The 25,212-nt window shown below is 40.1% G+C and overlaps 1 protein-coding gene across 1 annotated transcript in view; it reads left to right on the plus strand.

The window, feature by feature from the left end:
* The window catches only part of LOC147678521 (uncharacterized), a 180,878-nt gene that overhangs the window by 2,216 nt on the left and 153,450 nt on the right, over nucleotides 1-25,212 (plus strand). Inside the window, exon 2 of the mRNA XM_086946038.1 lies at nucleotides 11,320-11,715. Within this exon, the coding sequence (XP_086802164.1) occupies nucleotides 11,320-11,715 (396 nt within the window). The remainder of the gene's footprint in view (nucleotides 1-11,319; nucleotides 11,716-25,212) is intronic.

Consider the following 25,212-nt stretch of genomic DNA (forward strand, 5'->3'; position numbering starts at 1 on the left):
TGAATTTGCCAAGACACTGTTGATCTCAGGAAGGCTTTGTTGATCTATGAATGATCCTACCGTCTCCACAGCTATGACACACTATAACTAAATGACCCTGGTTTCAAGGAAATCATACATTGAACCAATCCTTCTCTGGCTATGTACTCATATTGTGGATTCCATCCCTCCTACCATGTGAAGTGTCACCTGTCTCACTGCTTTCGAAAAACAACTTCAGCGTTTTTTATCTCTCTCAAACTACACGAATTATTTCTTGAACTGCTGTATTTTTTCCCATTTTCACTCTATTGTTTGAATAAGGAATGGGTAGGTTCTTATGCATGAGCAGATGTTGTTAGTGACTGAATTGAAACTATAATTTTTGGCCATTATTGGATGCATCTGGAGATGTATAATGTCTGTGAATTTTTTGTTCCCAAAGTTACAGCTTAGGTCTATGGACTTGTATACAGTTTTACGTGATGTGCTCAGCTGCCCTACTGTTCTGCCACTAGCTGATAATTATATTGTTTGACCACCTACCTTGGTTCATTTGGCTGTTTTGTTCACGGTTTTCTGTGTATTTGGCCCCTTATACCCTCATGTTACTGTATATATTTGCTATTATCACAGGTATGGCTGTCAAGAAACACAATGGCTGACATTCAGCTGCTTTATTATTTTCACCTTGTGCGAGAATTCCTTACCTGAGACCTTTGCCCCTGGAGAATGAAGATGACAGTATGAACTCAACAATAAAAGTTTGGGATTGCTGGTTTGCCCTTCACGGTGCTGGGAAATCTCTTGCTGTGATTTAGAGCCCTCCTTTCTTTTTATGAAGAGACTGAGTTTTCCTTTGTGAACCCATGTTTGAGATAGTTGAGTCTTTCTTATGAACCCAAGAATATCTGCCACGTTTGTTCTTGTGCTGAAAAGACATCAAAACGGAGTTGTCTTCGCGACTGAAGGTTGTGTTCAGTAAACAACCAGCAAAGGTTAAGGCCGAGAGATAGGAATTTATGAATTAGTGCTTCCTGAGGTCTCATGAAGAAAAGGGGGCTGACTTAAATTATAATCTTGGCGTGAACCTTAATTCTAAATACTTAAAGAGAGACAAAGTCTCTTGGCTCCCCCTGCTGTGGGAACTATCCACCCAAGAACCAGGCAGGGTTTAACTTAGTGAATAAAATATTATTAATATCACCAACCATGTGTATGATCTTGAGAATGCAAGGGTCGCATTAGAGTAGGGAAGATTGGGGCAAGAATTGTAATTTTTCATTGGTGTTTGTGGTGTCGCGGTCTGGTGGTAATATTCATACATACTACTAGTTTGATTGCTTTGCAGAGGCTCAGCTCTCTGCAGCCTTTAAATCCAATTCCTATCCCCAAGATTGCAGAGTGGAATCCCCACAAATGGATATTGTTTGGGTGCTACAACTTATTAGAGGTAAGAGACATAGGGCCATATGTATGAAGCTCAAATGGATTCGCAAATGCCGAAATTTGCTGAATTTCGGTGTTTGCGAACTCATTTTCGCTAAATGGAATGTATGTAGCAAAATTTTGTGCAAAATTATTTTGCGTTTGCATTTAAGGAATCGCATATTTTGCCATTCCTTAAATGCAATGTAAGAAGCATTAAAAAAATGCAAATTGGCCTTAAGGAATCGCAAATTACCATCAACTTGAAGTTGGTGGTAATTTGCGAATTCCTTGAAAAATGCACTTTTTTGCATTTTTGAAAGTGCAATGTGAAGCACATAGAGCCCTACGCTCCAAGGGAACAGCTCTGCTTAAAACAACGCGCCCAAAAAAGGCTAGATTGGGAGGAAGGTCCTTTCGCACTCTTGCAGCCAAGAATTGAGGTTACAATCTGTTCCCACTTCAGAAAATTAGGTCCTGGCAACAAGGTAGTTCAGATTATCTTCCATTTAGACACTTATGCTTCTTCGCTTAGTTTAAAGATGTGTGGGTATTTTCACATACTAACCTGGCTGCATCTGTTCATCACTGAAGTCCAGGCCTCGGATTAGGAGTTACTGCTCAGAAGGATCTGCTCTCTAAGGAAATGTCATGGGTCCCATGATCATTTGCACACAGATAGTCAAACCTCTTGTGTATATAAAACTGATTATGTTGTCTCTGATGACTGTCTCTCTTGTAAGACAATGTGTTCGTAAAAAACCCTACATGTAGCGTTTTTACATTAAATGAGGAAGTGAGTCACTGCTTCCTTGCTGAACCTTTCAACCATAGATTGCTCAAGTGAAAAGCAAAATTCTACCACATCAGTTCCTCATTTAAAAAGTCAGTGTTGTCATTACATTGTCTAACAAATTATCTATGACCTAAATAATGTGTGGACAGAATCTTGTATCAAAAATATCAAGAACCAAAATATTTTTAGCAGGTAATTTCAAATAAGTAAATATAAGCTACTAGTCTTATCTCCACATCTATGTACCTTGAAGATATATATATAATCAAGTTACATTGTAGAGTTAAGTATAGTAAAACTTTGCTTACCCATACAAGCTTCCCTTCACAATATTTTTGTCCTCGATATCCAGTTTCTAACTAATCAGCTGCCATCAGCCAGGCTAGCTTCAGTCCAGTGGCAAAGTGAGCAAGGGACCCGCGTCTGGGCATACCCTGCCAACTTAGGGCGAACAAAGTGATACCAAAGGGGATGATGGACGGAGCGCTTGAGCAAATCAAACACTCACCCCCAGTCAACTGATCTGGGTTAAATACATCATCATTCTTTAGCTCACTCCACCACCCCAGTTCAGACATGGTCTATCCAGGTCCTTCCACCTTAGTGATGAGAAATCCCATGAAGAGGGGGTGTTTTTTCCTTCTTTCAGCTTGGGGGGACACATGTTAGAACTGGCATTATTGGTACCACTGCTAACAGAACTAAATACTTGTGCTCCCATTTGTAAACATGGTAAAATTGGCTTACATCCTATGGCACTTTCAGTTTGCAGATAAGCTCCTAGTAAAGAGGTACTACCTGAGCCCAAGGCCTGTAAATTAAATGCTACAAGTTGGTCCACAGCACTCATTGTGCCACCCACTATAGTAGTAATTTAGATACATGTCTCAGGCATCCTACTGTAGCCTGTAGTGCAGTTTTGAACTGAATTTTGAATTAGAAAAATAAACCTCTTGCCAAGCCTAAACCTTCCTTTTTAATACATATAAGCCATACCTAAGGTAGACCCTATCAGGCTCATAAGGCAGGATGCATTGAATTAAAAAATGTAGGGCATTTCTGTTTTTAACTTTTACATATTCTCGTAGTGAACAACTTCTAAAGTCTTTTTTTAGTACTGTAAGGCCTATCTCACCCATTGGGCACATTGGATTGCCTTATTACATTTAATATGTGCTAACATTTGGCTAGGGTCAGAAAGGAATGTCAAGTTTGCCCTCAAGTGAATTGTAATTTAAAATTCTCTTTAATGGTACATTTTCTGATTTGTGATGCAGTTCTGAAAATGCCATTTTTAGAAAGTTAGCATTTTCTTGGTGTCTGCTGCCAGTGTCGTGGGTCACATGACCTGCTGTTAAGCTTTGAGCGATAAAAGGGTTTAGGTGTGGGCAGGGTGGGACATCCTGACCTGATAGGTGGGGGCTAAGCTGTTCCCTGCCACACTTGAATTTCACAGGGGCTTGCTTCCAGCACACACAAAGAAACTTTTCACTATTATTTTGGCACTGGTTTGTTCCCCAGATGACTACACTGTTACTACCAGAGGACTGCCCTGCTGCTTGCAGCCTGCCTTGCTCCTTAGGGGACTGCCCCATATCTTGAGGCTTGCGCTGCGGTCTGTGAAGAAAGAATGGACCTGCTCTCTTTGTCCAAGTCTAACCTGAGTACCTCCAATGGTCAGTCAGCCTGTTCTGAGCTACAGGGACACAACAAAACTCTAGAGGCATCCATGCAACTTCCCATTTGGGCTGCTGCAACTAAACCTGCCTGCACATGCTATTAAGTCATGCAGGCCTCTGCCAGTGTAAGTCCCTCATCCCCAAGAGATGCCTCTCCAGGTCCTGGACCTATGGCTGGCTTCAGAGTGCACTCTTCTTAAAGAAAGGGAGAAATCCTGAAGTTAGCTCTTCCCAACTGCAAATGAACCTGTCCGCATTGAGCATCTGCTTACTTTGATGATTAACAACGCGAACCTCAAGTGAACCCTACTCTTCACACTACATTGGCGACCTGCTATGTGAGATCTGCAATTCACGATACAGCAACAACAGCCTGTAGTAACTGCCAACAACAACCACCTGTGATGTTCACCCTGCTCCCTGCAGCCTCCTCCACCCATCAACTGAACTCTTTGCGCTGTACCTCAGAAGGCAACTTTGTCAGTGGGAGAAAACTGGTCCCTGTGATTGGCCCATGCTCCATCACAGTCGGCTTGAACTTGTGACTTTTTCCACGCGTTTACCTGAACCAGATAACCACCAGAGGCCCTTTGCGCGTTTAAGCACTACACTTACCTACAATTTTAAATTCAATATCTCTGATTAAAACAATTGGTATTTTGTTGTTCAAGGGTTATTTATTCATTGCAATTTATACAATTTTTTGAAATTGGTTAGGGGTTTTTCTTGTGTTTTGTTTTCACTATAATACTGTCTGTGTGCTGCATAAATACTTAAAACAGTGCCTCTAAATTAAACCTGACTGCTTTTGGGCCAGGCTATATAGAGAGTGAAGGCACAGGTTAATTTAGTGACTTTTTCGGTTCACCCTGACAAAGTTTGTGATTGGTTCTTGAGAAGGGTTTCTAGGCCCTTCAATCAGTAACCTATTTTCTTACAATAGTGGCTGTTTTGGAATCCAGTTTGTGTGTTGTGCAGTACCACTCAGTGATATTTTGCAACACTAAAATCCCCCTATAAATAATTTGGCATCCAATTCAACCATTTTTTAAAAGTCTCCTTAGTTTCCATTGTGGTCATTGTTTTTGTTTTTTTTCAAATGTAAATCTTGCCCCACACCCTTTCAGCTAAAGGGTCATGGAGCTGATGAATGTTGACAAACTTAACAAGGCAGAGCTGCAAGGGCCCTGGAAAAGGAGGAGACTGAATGTGGACGCAATGCCACTGAGGTCACATCCAGCTAGTCCACTAGGCCTTTGAGGAAGTCAGAAGGTTACAGACTACCCCAGAGGAGCAGGGAGAGGATGGCCCTAAGGATGCGGAGCTGGACTTAAGGAGGAGGAGAAAAATTACCTAGCCACAAGCCACCCGATCCCCTCCATTATCTCATACTGCAGTCAAACTAACACACACCAACCCGGTGTATGTTCACCCCCTCTTAACTTCATACATATCCCAACCTTTTTTCAACTCCTCCTGGCAAGTGCTGTCCATATCACCACCTTCTTGGTGGGCTCTCTGACCTTATTATTTTGCACTGTGAGCATTTGTCTCTTTCCGTGTGCACTTTCCCCGCTGGTACTAGGTACCACCTCTCTACTGGTGGTACTTAATTGTTCACATTCCCACCTAGCAGTCACAGTCCTTGTTGTTCTTTGTCCCATGCTGCTATTTTCTTGACTCACCTGCACTGCTCTCTGAAAAGGAATGATAATAAATTAAAGAAATGATGAATGAATATACACACTAATTCATGTGCATTCAAATAGTTTTAAAGCTATGCTACAATAAAAATGACAAAGAGTGGAATTGTCAAGCATATCACTTCTCTATAGGATGAAAGGTTGACCTTTCCGGGTTCCACTTTGAAAAGTAGTTGTCTTTGATGAAGAAAAATGCTCCTGCAGCACAAGTTACTTCACTGTAAACCAATTATTCTTGCTCTATGGTTGACATGGCTAGAGAGCAATTTAGCACAGGGCAAACAGGAAATTGATTATGAGTCAAAGGTCAGAATATGATGACTGATATAAGGCACATCCGTGTCTAGTATCTATAAATATAATGGCAAACAATTATAAGTAGTCATTGTATGGCTATTACTTTTTAGAATTCAATTTTGTTCATGTAATTATGTCAATATGGTTGTGATGTGTGTTGTGTGTTGTGTGTACTATGTTTGGTGTACATGTTCTAATTTCTGTGTTTGACATGATATTAACCATAAAACTTTATGATGGATATGTACAACTCACAGTATGAAGTCACTTTCTTTTAAAGTAAGGTCATTCAACAATGGCGTAGTTCCTGTTTATTTAAAAATAACATGCTTTTTATTTTCGAAGTTTCTGTGTCAACATATTATTCTGAATACAATTTTCAAAATTTAAAAGAAGAGTAAAGAAATAAAAGACATGCACTCACTCAGGGAAACATATACAGGCATACATATAGTTCAGCCAATACGGTCATATTAGAAAGATCTCAAACATGAGACGACCATTCGGCTGCTCGTGTGACTCCATGTAGAATACGGAGGTTCCGCGGGTCCCTCTTATGCAGTGGTGTAAGCCTGGTGTACCACAAATGTCGCTGCGATTATACCCCATGCATACCCTGTGTCTTCAGACATGCCCAGGACTAGAGGTCCTTCAAGTGCTCGCAGCACTCAATGGCTGTCTGGGTGTGCACATCAACAGTAGCGGCTCATGTCAGAGGAGAGTGGTAGGGCGGGGTGTGTAGAGATGACGACGATACTGTAAAAGAAGGGTGGGGGTATCTACTGTCTGCTGCCCACCGCATCGCAGCTCTTCTTCGAGCTCCTCTGCAGGCACAGGCTTCAGGATACCCCTGTAGCCAATCTTGAAGCTGCTCTTATGCATGAGAGCAGCTTAAGGATTGGCCTTTGAGCCCTCAATTTGCACTCACTGGGAGGCTGGGAGCCTATGCTTGCTATCTCCTACCATGCAACGCAGCTCAGGATGGAGACAGCTTCAGTGCACATCTGTGTTTGGTCAGCGTGAGATGACTGGCTAAACCCTGATGCACACTGAAAGCAGTGCATACCACTCCCCGTTGGTGCCAGTCACCCCTCTGGCCCCGCCCCCAAACTCAGCTGGGAAACAAAATAAAACAACAATAAACCTGGGTTTAATATAAAACATTTTTAACTGCTGTGGGGGAGTGACGCTCCTCCACCCTAGTGGAAGAGCCGCCGCTCCACATCGACAGCACTGCAGTGCACGACATTGTCCTTCCAGATTGTGTGCTGCACTGCTCAGCGGGGGGAGTTAGCCACCCAGACAACTGAGACAGGATTTGGGGGACCCCCACAAAGAGATGTATTTATTATGCAGTAAAACAGAGCCTCCCGTTCAGATGCACCGGCCATTTGTGGGATTAAAGGACAAAAGGAGCAGCAGAACGAAAGAGAATTGTGTTGTGGTGAATGCATGTCTCAGGATTTGTCTGCTTCCTGCTATTGTAAGTCATTTCCGATTGTTCGCGCTTAGTGGAAATATCTACTCCTCCTACCGCTACTGGGAGCTCTCCATTTTTATAATGAAGAATCATATTAATCTGGTACAGAGTTGGAATAAAATAATACACTTTTATAAGAAAATAAAAAAGACACTTTATTTGATATATACATGCTCTACCTGTAGGGAGTTACAAAGTATGTCGCAAATGTGTATGTACTTGAATGATTATGCACTCATAACTTGTCACATATGAATGAATGAATTAATGATGTGGTACAGTGTGCATATTGCATGTTAGTTTGAGAGTGTATGGCATTGGAGCTGTGTTGTCTCAGGGTTTTGTATACAAGACTAAATAATATTCCACAATTCATCTTTGACTTGACAGTCTCAAAGCACTGTACTGGAACATTCAAACAAGCAGCTCAGGTGAACGATGAGGTCATACTGCTGCAGACCCTTACCTTTGCGCCATGTCTCACCCCAAGGACCTGGTTTGGACATAGTACAGCGTATGTTGTACAAGATAGCCCGATCACACGGCAATGTTGTGCAACACACAATAGGCTACAATAATGTTGGTAATCACAAATGGGAAATTTCAGATATCAGAACAGCATAATGCACCCTCTAGTTGTACTGGTTAGCAGTTCCTTGGATTTTGCAGATTTTGTTGAAGAATATTCTGGCAACATGTGTTTTGGTATAATCCATTTCTTGTACCGGGCACCAAAATCAAATGTTGCTTCAGTTTTATTTAATTTCAGAGTTTAAAAGAAAATAGAAACGTTTACATCTTTTATTTGTTAAAAACAAAATATATAATTCTAAACTACAATAAACTGTGTGACGGATATATTCATCTATACCCTGCATTTACTCAAAAAAATAAACAGATTTGTTCCAAAAAAACAATATTTCATGCAAATGCTAGTTCAATCATGTAATACCACATTATAAATGCCATCTAATAATTTGATTGTCACATCAATACATCATTCTTTCATTTACCACAAATTTAATGTAGTCTTCCTCAACTACACATTTAGGTCTATTTAAGTGGCTTTGTGCATATCAAACTTCTGTGCATTTCTGCATCTGTATCGAACTAGCCAGCTCTAATTCCAGACTCTCTTAGACATTCAAATGTCATGCTTAAAGCCTCAACAGGTAAAATAGCCCTGTTCTCTTCAAATTCAGTCGCTCTTTGTAACTTACAAACTCAGGACTTTCTTTAGAGTTTAGCAGACGAGACACTCCTTCACAAATGTAGCAGATAACCTGCCTACAGGTACCGTCTGTACATAATAATCTATGGCACTTGTAACAGGGCAGAGGGTATTTCTGTCTCACATTGACTGAGTTTGAAAAACTCTAACTACTGCTCCCAGTACCACTAATGAGTGTTCATATTCATCTTTGGTATTTAAATATAAAGTGATTTTTCCTGTTAGTGTCAAAATTCTAGGACGGTTTCAAACATTTGTTTAAAAAATGGCTTGTTTTGCAACATATCAAATATCAACAAGAAATAATATCAAAACAGATTTTTCTTTGGTTCTGGGTTCGATGGGTATCAAAAGGACCAAGTAAACCTCTCAAAATACGATCATCGTTCTTTTTTTTACAGTTTCCCTCATAAAACAGTGATTTTCAGTAGCATGCCAAGTGAAAATTAAAATGGCTGCTGTATTCATATGGGTATCAAAAAAATGGCCAGTTGGCACATGGGACACACATCCTGTACATCTATGATAAGAGCATCTATTCTGCTGTATGGCATTTTTGTATCTCAAAGCTGCACTTCATCAAACTCTTGTAGTATGTTTTCTAAATATGCCAATTTTCTATTTCGTGTAAAATTAATTAATTCAGTTATACATAAGGAAATAAAAAAAACTATTCAGTTGTCATTATCTGTCTCTCTCAAAATCTGAAATTTAAAAAAACATTTGGAGATCATTTAGGTGTAAGGCAGAGTCTAGCTCTCCTCAGCAGGATCAGAGAAAAGCAGGCAGCTGGACAGAAAAAGAAAAAACAAAACTTTAGGGTCAGAAGACCAGCAAAGCGTGCCAGTCCTTGATGCAGCACAGCAGTTCTTTTGACAGAGTCCAGTTGTAGATCCAGAAGTGTCTGATTTAGTGAGGTCAGAGCCCCAGTACTTATAACCATTTGTCACTTTCATAAGGGTCTGACTTCAAAGAAGGGTTATTGAAGTACTCAGAAGACCTTTATTTGCAGCCCTGGCTCCAGACTATCAGTAGGGGGCAATCATCCCTTTGTATGGGAACAGGATGCTACCTATTCAGGTGCAAGTGTCAACTCATCCCTCACTTCCTCCCCGGGAAGGGTATTCAAAATGCAAAAGAGTGCGCAGACACACATAACATTCCAGTGTCTGTGACTGTCTAGAGGGAAAGCACAAAGTGTAGATGTCACCCACCCAAGATGTGTATGGGAGCCAGGCTAAAGGCACATAGAGCTGTAAGAGTGGAGAAATATCATCTTTCTAAAACTGTAATGTAAAACCCAGCTTGAATAGTAAAAAGGATTTATCAGTACAATACAAAGATATAATGCATGACAAACTCACACATTACTAGTCAGGAATTACAGCTTAAAAGTCTATTAAGGAATTACCAATGTTAACCTATATAAGGAGTAGGCCTCAGAGTAGTGAAAAATAAGTGTAGCAATATTTCACTGCCAGGACATGCATAACTTGAAAGTGCATGTCCTACCTCTTACTTACACATCACACTGTACTATGGGCTAGCTAGGACCTACCTTAGGGGTGACTTACATGCAATATACTGGGAGTTTAAGGCTTAGCAAAGGCTTTTAAATGCCAAGTTGAAGTGGCAGTAAAACTGCACAAACAGGCTCTGCAGTGGCAGGCCTGAGATAGTTTTAAAAGGCTTCAGGTTTAAAGGGTGGCACAATCAGTGCTGCAGATTCTCCTGTAACATTTAATTTATAGGCCCTGGGTATATGGTATACCACTTTACAGGGGACTTACAAGTGATTTAAATATGCCAAACAGGTGTCAATCAATGTTGCCATTTTTAGGGGAGAAACACATTCACTTTGGGACTGGTCAATGTTGGTAAAGCACTCAGAGTCCTAAGGCCAACAAAAAGAATTGGCAAAACCAGAAGAGGCAGGCAAAACATTTGGAGGGAGACCTCCCTAAGGGTGACAGGTCTATCGGGCCCTCACACCTGAATAGTATTTGTCAGTGCTTAAAGTAATGTTACTGGTGTACCACTTCTTCGACGCTAAAATGCTTTCATGGTTAGGACCCAAATATTTCTTTGATTTTTCCTTAGGTAAAGGAAAATGATCCACAAACGGATTTGTCTCTAATAAAGTGGATGAAATCCAAGCGAAGGATTGAGGTCTAGCATCAGAATATCATCCAAGCGAAGGATTGAGGTCTAGCATCAGAATATCATCCAGTAACTGGGGGTTATCAGCACTACCTAAATCTAGGCCAAGCTATGTAGTCTCATGCCAGGGGCCTGGTTATGGAAACCCTGAAACCCTGTAATGCTGCAACGCATGTTCAATGCTTGTGAGACAGATAAAGGTAAAAGATGTGAATGCAGTTGCTATTGAAACATATGGTAGTGAACAAATAAAGGAAGCTGGTGGAGAAACGATTGTAAAGAATATATGAAGTATCATTAGGTTATAACTAATTTCACGTGTTTAACATGTTTTACCAAAGTAAATCGTGTTCATCAATAAAATCTGTTTAAAAATTCAAGCATATTTTGTTGCCTCAATTTTTGTCCTTGTAGGAAAAAGAAATTGGGGCAAACACGTTTTGGGACATTCCCCATTGTGCATGCAGAACCTTAGCATGTAATGAATTTGCAAAACTACATATGTAAGGCTTGCATGTTGCCCCCTGTAGGACTGATAGCCTGACTTTCTCCTACCTCTTTTTTAGGATATGGGCCTGCAGCTGCAGAATATGGCTTCTGTGCAGACCAGCCCGAGTCCCTGCGTGTGCGAATTGGTGGGTCCGTCACCATCCCCTGCACTTTCTCCTACCCCAGGACACTGGTTCCAGTTAAAGTGAATGTGTACTGGAGAGCTGGCACCAGTGAACGCTGTGGGGGTTCTACATTCATCTACAATCACACTGAAAAGCAAACACATCAAAACTACACCAACCGCATTACACTAGTGGGAGATCCTGAGGCCAGAAGCGCCACCATCAGAATAGACAACCTTACAGAACGAGACGGAGAACAGAAATACTGCTGCAGAGTCCACATCACTCAACAAAACAGCACAAATAAAGCCTGGCAAAACAGACATATGACAAAGCTGGAGTTTGTCGGTAATGTACCTTTACGTTTGTTCAGTGTGATGCTGCATTAGACACACACAGATTTTTAATACATTGTTTTGTTAATTTGTTTTTTGGTGATAAGCACATTTGAGTTGTTGTGTCATCAGAGAATTGCCCTCACTAACTACATAGTAGAAAAACTCAAAACCCACCAATATCTTTTTATTTATTTATTACATTTAGCACAAATTGTCACTAAACTGGCATCCTGGCTCTGGAAGCTTACAGATAGGCCAAACACTCCTGACATAGAAAGAAAGAATGCGCATGAACGAGGGGCAGAGTTACCTAGGGAATAGAAAAGTCACAAAGTCCCTAGTATAAAGTTTATACAAGAGGTAGGGATATATCCCTACCGCTTGTATAAACTTTATACTAGGGACTTTGTGACTTTTCTGTATTCCCCCTGTCCCAGATTGGATAGTTAGGGGTCCTCTTTTTATTTTTCTGTAACTTAAGGAAAAGGCAGGTCTTTAAAGCTATCCTGAATTGCAACAATTCCGTTGAAGAAGAGTGGGTGGCAGTGTGTTCCAGAACTGATCCACCTTAACTGTGAAAGCCAGTCCACCGTGTCTTATCTTCTGAAATGCATTTATGCAAACAGGATCTGCAGAACTTGAGTGGAGATATCTCCCAGGAGTATATCCTTTCAGTCTGTGTTGTAGAAGCACAGGAGCTTTGCCAATGTAGAGCCTAAAACACAATGCACAATACTATAAAGATGATCCTCTGCCTCAGGGGAAGCCAATGCAAATCCCACAGTGCATTGGATGCCGAAGATCTCCGGGGACTGTTTAAAGCCCGTTTAGCTGCTGCCACTCTATGCAAATTATTGATCAAGTAGCCAGGAGCTCTAAGTAATAGGACATTGCAATAGTCCAACCTACTGAGTATGATACTGGGCACAAAGAGAGATTTACACATAGGAGTGCAGAACCAGTGCCTGCGACTTTTGTGAAATGGCTCTCCACAGATAGATTGTCATCAAATAAAACCCCAATATTGTGCTCTGTACCTGACAGCAGCATCTCCTCTCTGTTGGAAAGGACCAGAAGTTGGGGGGAAGTTCCATGGGGGTTCTGCTTGCTGAACAGCACAATAATATGGTTCTATCCCACATTTAGCTAGAGGGAATTTAAGTTCTTCCAATTAAAAATATCTGATAAGCAGTTGTGAAAGGCCATCAGTACATTCTGCCCTCCACTATTGAGGGACACAATCAGTGTTGTATCATCCGCATAGTTGACCAGCCTGATATTATGTACCTTTATGAGAGTAACAAGTGGCCTCATATAGATAGAATTTGGCTAACTGCTGAGCCCTCTGGAACGTCTTGAATACGCTTTTCAATTCAGAGCTATGAGGGGCAACAGCCTGACATCAATCTGACAGGTAGGATTCCTTTCACTTCAGCACAGTACCCCCCCACTCCACTTGAGGTTTATCTGGCTGGAAGGATTGACTGTGTCAAAGGCAGGACCAAGACTGTCTACTAACCGCTGTCCACCCTCATTCTTAACTCAACCATATCAATGAGTAGGGCTGACTCAATGCCATACTCAGGTCTAAAACAACATTTTTCATCCTCTAAGAGAGAGTGATTTTCCAAAATTGGGACAGTTTCCAGCTCAAATATTGCTCCAATGTTTTTACTGGAAATGGAAGGAGGAATATGGACCTGTAGTTATTCAACAACTAAGGGTCCCCTGTATATTTTTGAAGAGGGGTGTAACTATGGCCTTCTCCCGCAGTTATGGTACATCACCCATCTTCAAAGATTGGTAACATTGTAGCAATGTAGCATCTCTTTCCACATCCTAGAAGGAAAGGAATCAAGAGGAGAGCCTCAGAAATAGGTTGACAAGTATCGAACCTACTAACTAGACTCTCGAAATAGTCAGGTCTACTTTGGATCATGATAGAACCTAACACTGGTACTTCTGTTTGATCATCAATATCATTGATTATGGCTATATTTCCTACATTATTTGAGATACTCAGATCACAGGGTCTTAGCTGAGAAGGGACACCAATGTCCTCCTGAGTCTTGCTGATTTTCTTATTGAAGATTGTGTCCTAGTATAATGATTTATTATACAGGGACACAGATGTTCTACAGAGGGAGTTCAGATTGGTGAGTGGGATTACTTAATCCAGTGTTTCTGAAATCTCCTGCTTGTGTGCTATGTAGTTGGACTTCCCTGAGTTCATAGGGTCCCAGGTATTTGAAAAGTTAGCAAGTCCCAGGGTTGGCCTATTCAATTTATGGCACATCCTCCCTTTTCTTATTGTAGTAGTTGCCAGCTTGGGGATGCAAGGTTTCTTCACCAATACATGAACATATATTAGTGCATGATCAGTCCAGTGTACAGGTTAAACCTTTTTTTACACAAGTATCAGCCTTTCAGGGTCACAAATTAGATTCAGAGTATGCCCAGCTCAATGGGTGTGGACATGCACCTGTTGCTGTAGACCCAAGACTTCACATGAGCCCTGCAGCTCCTTAAAATGAGTTGATAGGTCCTCCTCTGCCCATAGATTGAAGTCCCCTAAAATAAGAGAAATTAGAATGTGCAAGCGCCATATTGTAGAAGACTCCTATCAGAAAATGGAGATATAGATTTGGGGTATCTGAGGGTCTATAATGTAGGTCACATAAGCCATAAGAAAGCATTGCCATTGCCGGTTTTCAAGGTAAAGGTTTGCTGCTGCATTGGTGGATGGTCCAGGTCTCAATTATAAACACTTAATCCCAATTGCCAGATTCTAGCAGGAAATCTATTTCTGTAGAATGCTTTACTAATGATCTTGCAATAGATAATCCACATTTCAGGAAAGCAGGGTCTTTAGTGCTAGTATATGAAGAAGGCCTGTGATGTTACTTTGTAGTGGTGGTCAAATGAGGGGGGTATTATACTGCTTAACAATCTGCTTACCAATTTCCAACAGTTGATCCCTTGTGTAACAGGTTCCGGGTCATGCACTAGCCAAAATGGTCCCTCAGGCCTCTGAGGTGCCACTGGCAGCATGGCTGGGGCTACTCATGGATGGTGCATGGACATGCATAGACGGGAATGCCTTTGACATGCCGGCAGTGCACGCCTGCTTTGAGCATCAAAAGTACCTCTAATCACTGCTCGGTCCTCCTGGCATCTGCCTTATGTAGTCTCCCAAAAAGATTAGAATGACAACCAAAATGGTGGTCGGGGAAAGCCCCACTCTGATTGCGGAGGATCGACATTTAAAAACACAGCTAAAACACCCTCTGGCTAGTTTTTAGGGTACCCCCAAGAATGTGCAAATAGTAGTGTTCAAAAGTGCAAGTTATAAAATATCTGAGCTGCAAAAGTACCTTTAATTACTACTTGGTTGTGCCAATATCTGCCTTATGTACTATCCCAAAAAGACTAAAACGACAACCAAAATGGAGGTCGGGAAAATTCCCACTCTCACAGGCGAGGATCGATGCCTGTCACTATTGCAAAAGAGCAAAGAAGTGTCATAATGCCTAATTTTCTAAATGTATTTATTTTTCATGCCCTAATAGGTGCTAGAGTAGAGAGTTGAAGTACAAAATAAAGTAACATAAAGTATATCCTTAGCTGGAAATGAGTGTGATCCAGCCAGATCTCTTATCCAAAGGTTTTCTTGAGCTTTATCTCGGCCAGTGAGAGTGACTCTTCCTGACAGTGTACTGGTGAAGTGTACGACACCAAATCACAGGAGAGCTGCGCACCAGCACACCGCATGGTTCACTGTGTTGTCTGGAGGTGGGGATATGAACGGATTTTTGTATTTACATTTTTATAATCTTAGTATTTCTGTGGGTCGAAGCATGCTCTGTGACAATCTCAAGTACATTTGTCTATGTGACATATATCTATATTATATATGTATGTACACACTATGAAAACTGACTTTTTTCACCTAATAATATTTAGTACTACTCATCAGAACCCAATTTATCTGCCTTTGAATAACAAAAGCTTGATTGAAAAATTACAAGGTTTCAATTTCATGCTTTGAGGATTGCATGTAGCTATTTGAAGGGGCTGCAATATTCATTCACCTATGTTACAACTCTACCTTGTGAGCTCTGGTTAATATAAGGACCTTTACACCAAGCTCATTAACCCACTGTGTTAGCTTCCATAAAACCCATATTTGATCAGAAGCTGCCACACTAACCATCTGTGCTATGTTTGATGCCTCAAACCTATGACGAGAAATGGAACACATATTGGTTGCAGGGTCTGGGCCAACTAAAGGTCAGAGACTAAGACCAAGAGAATAAGAGTCTGAAGCACCAGGAGAATCACTAAAAGAAGAAGAAAAGGACCAGTTGCAAATGGGCGCCGAAGGATCAGGGGAACCAATACAAGTAAGAGCAGGTGGGAGGTCCAGGTAGACCTATTATCAGGATTACAAGCATTTGCAGAAACATGTGCACTGTAGGTTGGAAAGATGGGGGAAAGTTGGAGGATGGGGAGTTGGAAACTGCATGCCCGTCAAAACTAAGTTCATGTTGACTCCCCACCTTCTGGTTACAATGAAAAACTCTGTGGTATGGGGGTAGATATAGTATTGAAGACTGGGCATAAGTTATGTTATTCCGAGTAACGCAATTACCGTGATTTACCCCAAAATTCCATGAGATTGTACGCAATTACTCAAGAGTAGTTCTGCCTTTACTACTATATTCTGAGCATAAAAATGTAGCCTTGAGCTCAAAATGGGGACAGGGATGCATTTTGCAAGGAGAAATAATGGTAAATGCAATTGAACAGAAATAGTGAGAGTGAGCAGCATTTCAAGCTTATTAAATGTGTTCTCTTATTAAGATTTTTTACCCGAATTACTCCTAATTATGAAAGTAGGCAATAGGTTCCTCTTAGACAGTTTTTATTCTCAGACCACCACCCTACCCTCAACATTCCCTCATTCATCATTACAGCAAAAACAGAAGACCTCCGACAAAGATCTCCCTTGTGTGGCCCGTGGGGCATTGCAGCACCAAACGCACGAAGAGCAAAGCCTAATGATGAACCATGACACCCATTCAGGTGTATGAGGTCTCTATCTTCTGATCATTAGTATCCTCCCCGCCCCAGATATTGTCTTCCAACCTCCATTTTCTTTATCTTTTTAGTAATAGCCCCCTCTTTTTATATAATTGCAATTGAAATTCTGACTAGACCTTTTGAAGCCCCTTTTTACAGAGAGCGGGTGCTGGACAATCTGTTGCACTGCCACGGAAGTTCTCACATTTTTGCATTATTTTGCCCCTCTATTCATTCCCTCATCTTTGTTGCTTATCATCATTATCAGTTTCCCCTTGAATTAATTAGGCTTTTAGTCCTTCCTGCCTTTAGTTCTTATATTTGTTATCCTTTGTTGTGCTCCTACTTGTGCTTCCTTCTCAGAAGTTCCCTTCAATTGTCTGGCATTCCTGGTTTGTCCAAAGCTAGACATCACACCATCCTCCTGAGAAACAAGTAAGCTTTTTACCTTGTCCTCATCCTGGAATCATTTTCAAGCAATTTGTGACTTTTGAGTATTCCTCCAGATGGGCAAACCACAGTATTTGTTCTTTAGTGTCATAAAGAAGCTCGTTTTTAGGGAAGGGGAGAAGAAAGTCATAAACCGGGAGTGGCTTCCTCACTCAACTAACACTCATTCTAATAGAGATAAAACCCCTGTAAAAGAGTGACTCAAGGAATTGGCAAGGACTATTTTTAAACTTCAAAAGATCCCCTGTCAGTCCTCCAAATTCTAAGGAACTGAGATTAGCCATGCCCTAAAGAGCACCTGGCCATAAAGGATGGCGCTCAGTTGTATGTCAGACAGCACTTCCAGATCACATACACAATTGTGTGCACTTATGCTAAAAATGAAAAGATCAGAAACTTGATAGGTTAATAAAGAACAGTATTTCAAAACAGTAAGAGAGTAGGGTATTGGTCTGTGAGGTTGGAACTCCTGGTCCCCTACTGTAATAGTTAAACAAACAAAAGGAGGAGTAACCCCTGGAAAGGTAGCAGAGAGAAGCTCTGTACCAAGAGCTTAAGGCTCATTCGAAGCACAATGCGCCCAACCTTTGCAGGACAACGCATGTCCTTTTAGAAGACCCCTCATTCACCAACCTGGTTGGTGACATGCTTCATCATCGGAGTCCCACCCCGAAGGCCGAGTGCCAACATGGTGTGCTGCGACACCTGGTTACAGTGGAGCGGGTTTTTTTCTTTTTTATATGTGCAATAACTCTAAAAAGTGATAAGTGGTTTCAAAAAGGGGCCAATGCTACTAACTGCAAGACTTTATTCCTGAGTGTTTGGACCCCCCTAAAAGAATGTGACACCTATGCCTAATTAGGAAGACTTCGGTGTCTGAAGACGTGTAGTGTTTTAAAAATAGTGAAGTGTGCTATGTGATTTGTTAAAAAGAATTAGGTCTACATGTTTCAACCATCATATGATTGTGGGTTTTTGTCAGGACCAGAAAGGGTGACCTGGGTGGTACCTACACGCTCTGCTTTTAAGTACAAATATGTCACCTGATATGTAAAATTAGGGTGTTTTGAAATTTGGGCTACTTGTGTTTGCATTAATTGTGTAAATGTTCAGCAAAATTACACAAAATGCAAATTTGGCACTTAGTGCTATATATTAGTGTGAATGTGTGTTGCATCAATTTTGGATGCAAGAATGCATGGAGCGCTAGACACAGTGCAAATAAAATCAATAAACTGCCATTTGTCTTCTGTTATTTCCATATATTAGCGGTGAAGTTTTACAATTAGTGGCAAATTTGTGGTAGATATTTTAGGTGAGAATGGTGTGCAATTACGCAAAGTGGTGTAATGGCATAATTTCTGAGATTTTTACTAACAAGTGTAACTCAAAATCCACAAATAATGCTGGTAAAATGTTAATTTTTCCCAGACCTAATGTAAGAGGAATATGTATTGAATCAAATTTGGTGTGCTCGTGCTGTGACTTGCCCCAAAAGCTATTTTCACTGGGAGGACTGTAGTTGAATCCTGAAAAATTTCAAAATACACACTATAAACAAAACTATATCATTATTTACAGGAAACAGCTAGAAGGGTCGTTTCAAATATATTATTTGTATTTATTACAAATCCAATCCATTGTTAAAGTTGCATATGTATTAAATATATAGGAAAAATACAATTTATAAAGGTTTACCTTTCCTGCCTGAGCCCCAGTCTGTCTAATTACAATTAGTCTGCATAGCAGGATGGCCTGTGTCACTGTGAGAAAACTATACTCACAGTATAGAAAATAGCCTGGGTGTGGGATGGTATGGGATGGTGTGGTATGCCCTTTCACAAGCAGATGTTAAATTAGACCTGGAGAAAAGCAAGACTTTTTTCCTTAAGCCAACACTAGTCAGTTCAGTTCATAAAGCTTTATTCAGTATGTTTTACACAACCATGTAAGCTGAACATTTTAAATGAAACATAAGGATAAAAATATCAATACATGTTTACAAAATAAACATCATAAACACAAGTACATTACGCTACACTTACTAGACTTACTAGACAGTTCATAAGGAATTATTCCACGAGTGGACTCTCGAAGTGGCTGTAGTACCCAAAGGAGGAACACTATTATATAAATATTTAAAATATTAAAAAACAGTTATAATTAATACACCATATTAAAGTGCGTAGTGCTAGAAAGTGACATGTGCAATAGACCAGAGAGTCACAGTCATCGAGTAACTGTTTTTACCAAAGGTTTAACTTATACTCCTCGATTAACATGAGCATACATTTAATATAGCATAAGTAAAAATTCAGAATGATATACAAAAGACTGTTATTCTCTTTACTCTATGTTTCATTCTAATACGATTTCAACAGCATAGAAAATAATAAAAGAGAACGTTTTTGATACATACTGATAATCCTAACCTAAGATAAAGTGACCTGTGCATAAATACAAATTTGACCCTAGGACAACAATTTCTCATAGAATGCACATTTAAGTAACAAATCTCAAATAATCCTTCACGCTGATAACAATATGATATAAAGTGACGTGTGCATTAGTGCAAAAAAAGCAAATATAACCAGCGATAAGTACAATATCACAGTATAATCGATTTTCTCGCTGCGCTACATTTCAGTAAGTAGAGAGCGACCCAAAACCAGCCTGGAGAGGATACAGGGGAGGGGACCCCTCATTTTTCTGGTCACACCTCTGGGTGGACACAAAGGCTCTGACCAAGGAAGGAAGGGATCACATTCTTGACAAGGTGCACTAGGGACTTCTTCGCAGTAGGACACCCAAGAACTGTTGAAAAAGTGTGTAGGGTTACCACTTGGAACTTTTATCCCATTAGTTAGGGAAGGTCTTGGATTCACCCCCTCCCCCCCCCCCCCACATACTGGCTAGTGCACCACATTATAGACTCACCTTCAAAATTCCACCTCAGAACCCATTCTAGACCGCCGAAAGACCAGAAGAAGACTGGGCCCTGGTTGATGTAACCTGAGATGTGCTCTAAAGATCTGTATCTGCCCCCCCCCCCCCTTGTACACTGAAAAAAGAGAACTCCAGTGGTCAATGTGTTGGCCTCCTGTACGTCTATAGGGACACAACAAGCTTTAGGGACCACAATCCCAGTTGCTCTTTATGGCAGAAGCACTAGGTTAGTCCCTATTTGAGCTTCTGTGCAACAATAAATCCATTTCAGTTGACTTTCGGCAAGTAGGAATCCAATCTCATGGAGTCCTTTTCGGATTCAGGCCCAACTGGCTGGCCTGCCCCGATTGAAGAAAAGGGCCTTCATTCTGTCTGATATTAGGGCCCAGTGAGAAAACTTTGACCAGCCAAAGGCAAGAAAAATATTGAGGCAACTGTTAAACATATCATAACATCCTGAATGGGTATAGCAACAGCTAAAGTTGTTAGTCACCAACTTACAGCAAAATAGAATTATTACTGAGATGATTTTTCCAGATCCGTCCTGGTGCTTGTAGGATATAAATATGGTGAAGACTCAGTAGGAAGAAATATCTATTATAAATAAAGCATCAAAAACTTCATCCACATCCCATTCACCCCATTAACTAACTAATATGTGCCACCAATAGCACAAAACCACCAGTTTATACTCATTAGTGTCCACTCTGGAGTTTGTCATGCACCGGACATAGCTGACGCTATCACACAGCTAATTTAGATGTCACACTAAGCTTTTCATTTGTAAGTGCCCATATATCATAGCTTCCTGGAGCTAGTATAACAAAATAAAATAACAAGGACAGAACTTGTCAGCTTATGGATTAACTAGCAAGATCTTCAAGATGCACTCTCCAGTACAAAGATATGGATGACAACCGTGTTCACACACTTCCTGAACATTTATATCCCCAACAGTGCACAAACTTCATCCACAAAAGCAGACCAACCCTTAGCATTATCAAAAAGTCTATGAAACCCTGCTCATTAGGGGAATGAAACAGTCATGCCAGTCATACTGCCCTTGAAGCATCCCAGAAAGCCTTATGCAATCTGGTTTACAGAGTCCCTAGATTCAAATAAAAACTTCACTGAATAAAACTCAGACTTACATCTGCTTTCATTCAGTACACCTCTTCAACTTTACTCAGAAACCTTCACTTCCCAGGTGATTCAAGCACAGAGATAATGAAAGAATCCATAAACACACTCATCTGTACCTTTGACAGTACCGGAAATGCACACTCTGAAGTTAACATGCTCATCCTCATAATGTTGCCTCATTCTTAAGTCACTGTAAGGCCACAACACTTCTGGGTTGGAAACTATGCCACCCTCTTCCCCATTCTATATTTTCAATTTTCCATGCTATATCAGAACAGTATGTATTCAAGGATCATTTTTATTTTAATGATGGAAATCATATCAAAAACTTCATAGTATGAAGTTAGATGTTTTACACTTCATTAGTTGACCCATGACCAACCCTCAAATGTAGCTACTAAATTAATGTTCATCATAATTGTATATATATTGTAATGGGATGTTAATCCTGATATGGCATGTCAGAAGAATGTGCTAACAATGGTTGTAGAGTATAACCTAAGAGAAAGTGTTATACTTCTGATTTAAATTGATTTTCAGTGGACCTAACTAAGCAATTCAGCAGAATATTGATTGTGTCACCAAAAGCTGTAAATACAAGGCTCAATTTATACAGAGACTGGATATATAAGCAGGGAGAGTGTGTATTCACTGCAGAGTGTGCAGCAATAAGCTCTTTCAGAGAATAGTCCCTTGAGTGGGGCAGCCCCCTAGTGTTTCTATACCATTGAGATTATGCGTCCCATTAGGATGTCGGGCGGATTGCCACCGCCGTGTGGGCGGTGGCGATCCACCTGACAGTCTTGCCCACCCGCCACCCATTTCCCCCGGCTACATTACTATGGCGGGGGACCGCGGTGGACGGAAACACAGTCTGCCGCTTTTCCGCCCCGGTCCCCTTGCAGCCGGGCGTAATAGGGTTTGTATGGTGGCGGTGTCTATCAGACACAGCCAGCCATATTAGGATGGGCTTTTAAAGATGCCTCAGAAATGCATGCGGAGTCTGCTTTGGGGGCCCGTTGCGGGCCCCCAAGGACTCCAGGGGTGGGGGGTGCACATGGGGGGTACCTATGGTACCCCCCCAGCAGTTCCATGCACAGCATGGCAGGCACTGCTCAGTGCCTGCCATGCTGTGCAAGGAAGTGCACAGCATGCCTTCCTGCCATTGTGGCAGGCGGTGCTGAGTGCACCGCCGCCACACTGGTTGGAATGCTGGATGCGCCCACCACTATGGCGGGCGCATCCTGTTGCTGGCCACGGGACCCCCGCCCTTATGGGGGGTGGTCCAGATCACCGGTAGGTTGATGGGCGGACAAAGTACGCCCATCATCCTAATGGCCCCCTAAATTCCCAAAAGTTGCATGTTTTAGAAGCTAGTGAATTGTTGGTGTTAGTGATTCATTTATCTTCTTAGAGGGTCATGTGATCTAGGGCAGACAGCAGAGAACAGAGATAATGGACAGGCACTGAGAATCTGTTTTGAATGATCATGATATGCACATCTAACACAGTTTGAGGAGTTGTATCTATGTAACCAGATCACTGACATAATATTGAGTACAAAAATATAGAATTCCCAAAATATCGATGACAAAATATCGAATGCAAAAATATCGAAGTCCTATCTACAAACAGGTAAGTACAAAAATATCGAATCAAAAATATCGATTTTTTTTAAATGTCTTAAAAGTAATTTAAAATTATTGTAATAATAAATATAATTAACTAAAACATACTTAAAAATACTTAAATAGCCTTAAAATTATTAAATGATTAGTTTAACCCCTTCCGTGCTTTGAACGTCCAACGGTCGTCGCGTGCACTACCTCGCTGGTGCTGCGCACGACCGTTGGACGTCCGAATCCCGTTAGCGCGATCGAACGTCCGCACTGGGGCGGAATGTTCGACGCGCTAAACGGGTTAAGTTATTAAAAAAACCATATAATTTTATTTTTTAAAACATATATATAAATTAACATAATAATAATAAAAAATATACAATATTTTAAAGTAGGATAGAGGGAGGGTAAAATGTACTATTACCTCTCCAGTTAGTGCAACATAGGGTAAACGTTGGATAGCGTAGGGGTAAAAATTACTATTCCCACTCCACTGAGTGCAACAGTAGGGAAAGCGTTGGATAGTGTAGGGGTAAAAATTACTATTCCCACTCCAGTGAGTGCAACAGTAGGGAAAGCGTTGGATAGCAGGAGGGTAAAAATTACTATTCCCACTCCAGAGAGTGCAACAGTAAGGAAAGCGTTCGATAGCGGGAGGGTAAAAAATTACTATTCCCACTCCAGGGAGTGCAACAGTAGGAAAAGCGTTGAATAGCGTAGGGGTAAAAATTACTATTCCCACTCCAGAGAGTGCAACAGTAGGGAAAGCGTTGGATAGCGTAGGGGTAAAAATTACTATTCCCACTCCAGAGAGTGCAACAGTAGGGAAAACTTTGGATAGCGTAGGGGTAAAAATTACTATTCCCACTCCAGAGAGTGCAGCAGTAGGGAAAGCTTTGGATAGCATAGGGGTAAAAATTACTATTCCCACTCCAGAGAGTGCAACAGTAGGGAAAGCATTGGATAGCCTAGGGGTAAAAATTACTAGTCCCACTCTAGTGAGTTTAACAGTAGGGAAAGTGAAGAATTAATATATTAATAAAAATAAATTAAATATCAATACCAATACAAAGAAAAATTAAAGTAATTACCAATTTAATATTATGTAATATTTAATCAATTAAAAATACAAATAAATGTTATTAAAATTAATTACCTATTAATACAAATTAATTACCAATTAACAATTAATTAACAATAAATAAAAAATCAATACCAATAAATAAATAAAAATGATTGACTTAATTACAATTAAATTACTTCCCACCCTATTCCCCTATAAACCCACAACCCACTACAGAAAATAAATTAATGAAATTAACATAATTATCAATTAATCAATTAATAAAAATGAATTACCAATTAAAATGAATTAATTACCAATTCAAAATTAATTAATAATTAATTCAAAATGAATACCAATAAATAAATTAACATATTTAATTAATTACAATTAATTTACTTACCACCCTATTCCCCTATAAACCCAGAACCCGCTACGGAAAATAAATTAATAAAATTAACATATTTACTAACTAATCAATTAAAAAAAGTTAATTACGAAATAAAAATGAATTAACTACCAATGAAAATTAATTAACAATTAATTCAAAATGAATACCCAAAAATAAATTAACATATTTAATTAATTACAATTAAATTAGTTCCCACCCTATTCCCCTATAAACCCACAACCCACTACAGAACTAAAACGCAAGATTAAATAAAAAATAATTTATATTTTCTAAAAATTAATACTTAATTTAATATCATTAAATTACTTCCCACCGTATTCCCCTATAAACCCACAACCCGCTACAGAATTAAATTACACACAAATTAAATAATATAAAATTCATTACTTAAAATAAATTACACTTTTCACACATATCCTAACATAAAAAACACTTTAAAAAATTTGATGTTATTAAAAATTCGATATTTTTTAATACCTTTATTATATACTTCGATATTTTGACTTTCTATATTTTGAAAATCGATATTTAAATACTTACCTTGAATTCAATATTTTTCACCACTATATTCTGTCCATTCGATATTTTGTCCATTTTATATTTTGACTTCGATATTTTGTCCATTCTATATTTTGAATTCGATATTTTGTGTAGTTACCATTTAACCACTTTTGTTTTATCTGACAGCATGCCTAACAGAGAGCTTCACTTGTGGCTGGCATAAATGATCCAAAATATAGAGTTTCCCATTTATCCTACACAGTTGATCGTCCTATGGGCTCCTAACAATAT

This window comes from Lissotriton vulgaris, chromosome 12 (genome assembly GCF_964263255.1).
Source record: "Lissotriton vulgaris chromosome 12, aLisVul1.2, whole genome shotgun sequence".
NCBI classification, from domain to species: Eukaryota; Metazoa; Chordata; class Amphibia; order Caudata; family Salamandridae; genus Lissotriton; species Lissotriton vulgaris.